At 48.3% G+C, this 7,054-nt stretch overlaps 1 protein-coding gene across 2 annotated transcripts in view; it reads left to right on the top strand.

The window, feature by feature from the left end:
- The window catches only part of Tekt1 (tektin 1), a 23,222-nt gene that overhangs the window by 7,444 nt on the left and 8,724 nt on the right, over positions 1–7,054 (top strand). Inside the window, exons 3-6 of one of the 2 annotated variants that reach the window (XM_013522226.1) lie at positions 66–231; positions 2,550–2,678; positions 3,126–3,341; positions 5,431–5,653. In XM_013522226.1, coding sequence (XP_013377680.1) covers positions 66–231; positions 2,550–2,678; positions 3,126–3,341; positions 5,431–5,653 — 734 coding nt within the window. The remainder of the gene's footprint in view (positions 1–65; positions 232–2,549; positions 2,679–3,125; positions 3,342–5,430; positions 5,654–7,054) is intronic. The other variant, XM_005399679.2, reaches the window with a different exon arrangement.

The following is a 7,054-nucleotide window of genomic DNA, read 5'->3' as shown; positions in this document are numbered from 1 at the left end:
TCCCTCTTTTAAAAACTTGGCTTCATTGGGCATTAACCCCAGTATAACTTCTCTGTGTGCTTCAGAACAGAGACTTGAGGAAGTTAGGTTCTGGAAGAAGGAGTTAGACGACAAGCTTGAACAAATTGTGCATGAAACCGAGGACCTACTCTCATATAAGAGCCGACTGGAAAAAGCCCTGGAGAGCTTTAAAGAGCCCTTGCACATCACTGAGAGGTGCCTGGCATACAGGTAGGAGGCGGGGGATCCCTCCCTGAGTCATCTGCTGGGAAAAAGGCAATGCTGGGTAGCAAAAACTGACGGTGCGAGATGGTGGGATAGGAGGCAGATAGGCAGGTTCTCTTTCAGACCCCGAAAGTACCCCAGCGTGCTGTGCTGCTGGGCAGCGGAAAGAGTGTTGCTTTTCTCTCGCTACTAACTTAAATAGTTAGGACTAAATTTGGCTTCAGGTATCAGACAACTGCAAAATGATATTAAGCTTAAACAGCAGAGTTTTTCTCTTATCTTCAGAGTCCAGAGATAGTTTGTTCAGGTTAGTGTGATGTGCCACAGTTTTGGGGTCCAGGCCTCTTCTATCTTGTCACTCCATTGCTATGGTTTTCACTTCCTAGGTTACCTTGTGATTTAAAATGGCAGCTGGAGGTCCGGCCATTACGTCCACATTCTCATGCAAGTAGCAATAAGCAAGGCTTGCCTTTTACCATGTCTATTTGCATCCTGTTGACCAGACCTTAATCATATGGTCACAGCAACTCAAGCTGGGAAATGGTTGTCTTTGTTTTGGACAGCCATGTGCTCAGCTAACAACCCAGGGCTTCTGTGGCCAAGAAAATTGCTGAGAACAGCTGGGTGTGGTGGCACATGCCTGAGTCTCTGCACTTGAGAGGCTGAGGCAGGAGGATCGCTGAGAGTCTGAGACCAACCTGGGCTACATAGTGAATTCAAGGCCAGCCTGAACTACATAGTGAGACCCTGTCTCAAAAAACCAAAACCAAACCGAAAGAAAACAAAAAATGATGAGAACAGATACTACTGACACTGCATAGCAATAAGTCTGCTCCACTATACATACCCACACAGAGAGCACTATATGGTCATAACTTTTTATTATTTTCCTATAAGTCTGTGAGTAGCCTTTCTCTCTATAGCCAGGGTGATGCCAAGCTCCAGACCTGACCTGTGTCACAGCCCTGGCTGGAATGGCTTAACAGGTCTTCTCGCGGGCACCACAGCCCCCTATAGTCTAGTGCATCCTCCACACTGGCTATGAGGTGAATTTTTCCAAATGCCAATTTGTACATCTCACCCCAGGCTTAGAAATCCCTCCGTTACCACCCTGTGCCTCAGAAGCTGCAAGATAAAGTTCAGCCTCCTTAGTTGAGCAAACACCAAGCTCATCACAGCTGGGCTCCTAGTGACCTCTCCAGGCCCAGTTCTCAGCCCCGGTAGTAAGAGGTGCTTCCCAGCGCACCATGCCTCTGTCCTCCCGGAGCCCTCTTTCCTCCACCATCTTACTTGGGCCCATCTGCAGGAACCAGGCAGCAATCTCCCAGCCACAAGCACATGAAACAAACCAAGGAGCCCAGTATACCCAAATTTTAAGCCTAAGGATAATTATGAGGTTGTATCACAGAGGTTGTCTAGCACATACCATGTATCAGGCTCTGTATGGTGTGCTTTCTATCGCATTTGTTCTTTGCCATAATTCTGTGAAACACTCTGAGTGATCCCCATTTTACAGAAGAGAAAACCAAGGCACAGATCGGTTATATAACACACTTCAGGCTGCACAGCAAGCAATTAGTGGGAGCTCTTCTCCCTTCTACTATCACATAGGGCAGAAAAAACGAAGTATCAGGTAGTGGGGTCGGTTTGGGGAATAGTGTGGCATAGTGGTTAAAAGCATGCATAATGCCAGGTTGTGGTATTAGGTGAGTTATTTTGCCTCTCTGAGACTCAGTTTCCTTATCTGTTCTTAAAAGTTTAAGTGGGAATAGGCGGAGGCAGGTGGATAGCAAGTTGAAGCCCAGCCTGGGGAATTTAACAATTATTGAGGCCCTGTCTCAAAAAACGTAAAGGGCTGGGCACGAGGCTCGGTGTAAAGCCCCTGGGTTTATCTCAGTGCAGTGCTTGTCTCACACAAGGTGCTCAGTGGTAGAGGTAATAGTAATATTGATAGTTTCATTAGTAGTTATTATTACTATTAGAATAAAACATTGCTTTGGATTCAATTCTTTGATTTCTTTGATTTTCGGAGTCAAAGATGGTAGCACATGTCTTTGAAATTCTGTCATCAGACAGGGTTTCAAATAAACAGGCAAGAAGGGACAGACTTCAGAGCTGATGGCCAAATGAAGGGAGGGGTAGGTGGAGTCCGTGTGTCATTTTGCAGACCCAGAGGCCAGTCCCCATCAATTGTTTCGGATTTGTTTTGAAGCAGCACCGTCACTAGCTAGTGCCCATTCCCCACTGCGTCAGCAGAGGGAGGAGACGATCCTCTGTGGTGCAGGGATCTTTGCACATCCTGGGCCTCCCCCAACCCCCGCCAGGGAGAAGCGCGTGGGGATCGATCTGGTGCACGATGTGGTGGAGCAGGAGCTGCTGAAGGAGGCTGAGGTCATCCGGGGCGTCATGGCTCTGCTGACCCGAACACTGGAGGAGACGTCAGAGCAAATCAGGTGCGGTTGTCCTGGCCTCGCCACTGCGTTCACCGAGGCGGGGCTCCATGGCGCAGTGGATGGGGCTGGCCACTCCCACAGACTGTCTCTGTGTCCCCAGGTTGCCCCGCACTCAGGGTGAGAACTGGCTGTCCCCTTCCTCCATGTGGGGGTCGCCTAGGGTGGTGGGTGGCGGAGGGGCTGGATTTTACCTGTGATGATAAACTGGAGGATGCTGGAGCCCCTCGCTGCCAGGGCTGACCCCTCATAGTTTGTCACCATGGTGACGTCAGAAAATGTCACCCTGGAGGGGATGATCTCGAATTCCAGGTTTGGTTATGTCACTTTGTCACCAAGGATCAAGTAAGTGCATTGGGGGGTGGGGAGCTAGGGCAGAATGTGACCACCCAGTGGCCACACTTAGTGGCCCCATCCAGTGGCCCACCTAGTCTCACCTTCGTTTTTCAGGGCCTGTCTAGGACCTGTAGGTGCCACCTGGATTTTCCGGAGGGAGAATCCCAGTTTACCCTCTCCCTCCAGGCTGAACCGCTCGGCCAAGTACAATCTGGAAAAGGACCTGAAGGACAAGTTCACGGCCCTCACCATCGATGACATCTGCTTCTCGCTCAACAACAACTCCCCAAACATCATGTGTTCTGAGAAGGTCGTGAGGATTGAACCCAAGTGAGTGGGGCGCTCATGCTGGCCGGGCCCCAGCGGGGAATGCCCTGAGCCCCGCGGAGAGGCAGGACCTGACAGTGCAGGCGCTGACCCGTGCTGGCTGTGACGCGGTGCCTGGCAGCTCCTCTCCCTTGAAGACAGTGAAATGGTTTCCTATTTTATTCAGACAGGAAACCTTGAAAGATTTAAAATGTATTCCTTTATCTATTGATGTTTTCACAATAACAGATTTTAAAAATACGTAAAGGATGGCTTAAGAATTTTCCCCATCTGCCCCTTTCCATTGTCCAGCCCTAGAAATAACCAGAATTACCCATAGGTTCACAAATACGTATCCATGCTCCACACACAAGCTGATTTTGTTTAGTTTGCAAAAATGGAATTATACGATGTATCTTTTCTGTAGCATCTAACCTGCAATTTTCAATTCATATCACCATGAATTTAACTCATGCTAATTTTTAAACACTTTCTTTTTGAAATAGACATACAGAAAAGCACACAGATTATAAACACACAGTTCATTGAATCATTATTGCATTAACTGCATTGTATAACAAATTACTCTGAATGTTGACAGTTTAAAGCAGCAAATATTTATTAATCTGATAGTTTTGCTGGGTTTGGCTGGATGTAGTTTTGGTGGGTTAGGTGGGTGTGGGTTTGGTGGCTTAGGTGGGTGTGGTTTTGGGGGGTTTGGCTGGGTGCGGTTTTGGTGGGTTTAATTGGGTGCAGTTTTAGTGGGTGTAGGTGGGTGTGGTTTTGGTGGGTTAGGTGGGTGTGGTTTTGGTGGGTTAGGTGGGTGTGGTTTTGGTGGGTTTAGCTGGGTGTGGTTTGGGTGGGTTTAGCTGGGTGTGGTTTGGGTGGGTTTAGCTGGGTGCGGTTTTGGTGAGTTTAGGTAGGTGCAGTCTTGGTGGGTTTAGGTGGGTGCAGTTTTGGTGGGTTTAGTTGAGTGCCTGTGTTTCACTGTCTCCTGAGCGGAAGTCAAGCTGACTGCTGGGGCTGCCGTCTATCTGAAGGCTTGGCTGGGGTGGGATCTGCTTCCAAGAGCACCCAGGTGGTGATGGAAGAGCTCACTCCCTCGCCACATGAGCTTCTCCATGGAACAGTTTCACGAAATGGCAGCTGGCGTCTTCCATCCCAAGGGATCTAAGTGAAGGAGAAAACAGAGGTGGGGGAAAGAAAGAGAAGGGGAGGGGAGGGAGACCCAAGACAGAGACGTCCATCTTTTATGTCCTAATCTCAGGACTGACATCTCATCTTTCTACTGTGAGAAAAATAACAAGTTTATTTCATACTCAAGCCAAGGAGCCTACATGAAGGTGTGAATATCAGGAGGCCATTATTGCTGGGGACTGGAGACTGCCCCAGCCACAAAATGGACAGTCTTCCTATTTTCTTGCCCAAGCAGGGATAAATAAATAAATAAATAAATAAATAAATAGCTACCACCAGCCACAGAGCCCGTCACTGTCCCCTTCTGATCAATAATTTTCTCCACTCCAAAGGCAGCTACTCCTGATTCCTAATAGGTTTGTTTTGCCTACTTTATATAAAAAAAAAACCCAGCATACAGTATATGTTGTGTGTGTCCAATTCCTTCTAATTAACATGGATTTTGAGATTCATCAATGTTATTAACAGTTTCTCATTGAACTAGCAATTTGTTCTTGTATTTATATCTTTCTGGGCTCATGGTTTCCTATTTTATTCAGTGTGTTACTATTATTGTTTATTTTGATGCTGAAATTGCCCCTAGCTATGTGATCCAGACAGGTGACTTCGTTTTTCTGAGCCTCAGTTTTCCTCTCCTACAAGTGAGATTAGAAGAGTTAGTGCACTAGGCCACCATGAGGACTGAATGAAGTCAGGTGCCGGCCCAATGCCTGGCACAGAATCAGGAGGTTCCTAACAATGTTGCCGTTGACGGACCACTCTGCTCTGCTGAGAGATGTGGGAAAACATTCTAGGCTTCTGTTACGATGGAAGGAGGCTTAGCTTCTGGTACGTTTCCGGGAGCTTGTCCCCTTTGCTGTCCCCTTTCCTAGCCCAGGTAAGCTGTGAATGAACAAATGTGCAAGTTTTGTTCCAGCTCCGTGAGTCTGGAAGACTGGCTGGACTTCTCCAACATGAATGTGGAAAAGGCTGACAAGCAGCGCAACAACTCCCTGACCCTGAAGGCCTTAGTGGACCAAATCCTGTTGCAGACGGCCAGCGACCTGAGAAAGCAGTGTGACGTGGTGAACACAGCTTTCGAGAATGGGCTCAAAGAGACCAAGGATGCCAGGGACAAACTGGCTGTTCATCTGGCCAAGGTGAGGCCCCCCGGGGAACGTGGGAATGTGTGCAGGAAGCTTCACCATGGAAACAAGAGAGAGGCTCTCACACTGCTGGACTTGTGTCGGGGGGCTTGCCGAGAAGTAAGAATTAGTCCCATCGCTCCATCTTAGCAGCAGGCTTTGGGCTTGGGGGCTGGATGGGACTTGGCCCCACTCTAGGGCTTCACTCACAACTGCAGAGGAGCGCAGAAGCGGGGGGTGGGAGGAGGAGGCTCAGGGACTGGCCACAGCACTGTGCCTGGCCCTCTGACCTCAGGCATCTGGGCCTCAGTTCTTCTGTAAGTGACATATGGAGATGGACAACCTGGCATCTGACATCCTTTGTGCCTCTGAACTCCCATGGGTTGAAGCCACCCGTTTCTCCAAATACAGCTGCCTCCTTGGTCTCCGGCGAGGTGTCCCTCCTATCCATCTAGTAGTATGCGGGTAAATGAGCTTTTTGGGGGCCAAAAGTAAACACAAGCTCTGAGTTGTAGAGTTTGCACATTTCCATGGTATAAATGCTCCTGCCGTGGTCATTTTTTCAAGTTACCTGTTAGGCACTGGGTGCATGATGCTGCTGAGGAGCTGGAACTGGAGCAGCTCCAGCCTACCTTCCTTACCGCCCACGAGCCAGGGTCAGGTGTAGAGGAGCAGCCCACAGGCCGAGCTCAGGGACACTGAGAGTCAGAGATCAGTGGAACAGTAGTGAGTGCAGGAGGAGGAGATGGGGTCCCAGTCCCCAGTCTGGTGACAGCCAGCTGGGGGATTGAAGCAGGTCCCTCACCTTGGCTACAACACAGGATAACACTGGGGGCTCTGCATTTGAAAGCAGCAGAGATTCTAGGGCAGCAGGACCAGTGCGAATACAGTGCAAGCCACCTGTGGAGATGCACACCTATAATCCCAGCACTCAGGAGGCTGAGGCAGGAGGATCACTGTGAGTGAGTTCAAGGCCAACCTGGGCTACACAGCGAGTTCCAGTCTCAAAAAAGCAAACAAACAAAAAACAGAACAAGTGAAATTGTCATAGAATATTTTAATCTGCTATATAAAAACATCTTTTAACAAGTTATTGATATAATTAATGATATATTTTACTTTTAAGAAAACCTACATATTCAGAATCCGAGGTCTTCCCTTGGTGTCCACAGGGGACTGGTTTCAAAATCCAGGGATGCCCAGGTCTCTTCAACAAAGTGGCATAGTATTGGCACAGAACCTGCACACGTCCTCCCATATACTTCAAAGCGTCTCTAGATTACTAATGATACTTCATACAGTGTAAGTGCTACGTAGATGTTGTTATACTTTATTGTTTAGGGAATAAGTGAGAAGAAAAAAGTTGGTACATGTTCAGGACAGATGCCACTGTTTTTTGAGTATACATATATATAT

Source organism: Chinchilla lanigera, unplaced genomic scaffold (assembly GCF_000276665.1).
Source record: "Chinchilla lanigera isolate Chin_1 unplaced genomic scaffold, ChiLan1.0 scaffold00066, whole genome shotgun sequence".
In the NCBI taxonomy this organism is placed as follows: Eukaryota; Metazoa; Chordata; class Mammalia; order Rodentia; family Chinchillidae; genus Chinchilla; species Chinchilla lanigera.
The sequence above is the reverse complement of the archived record's forward strand: the minus strand, read 5'-3'. Positions and strand labels throughout refer to the sequence as shown.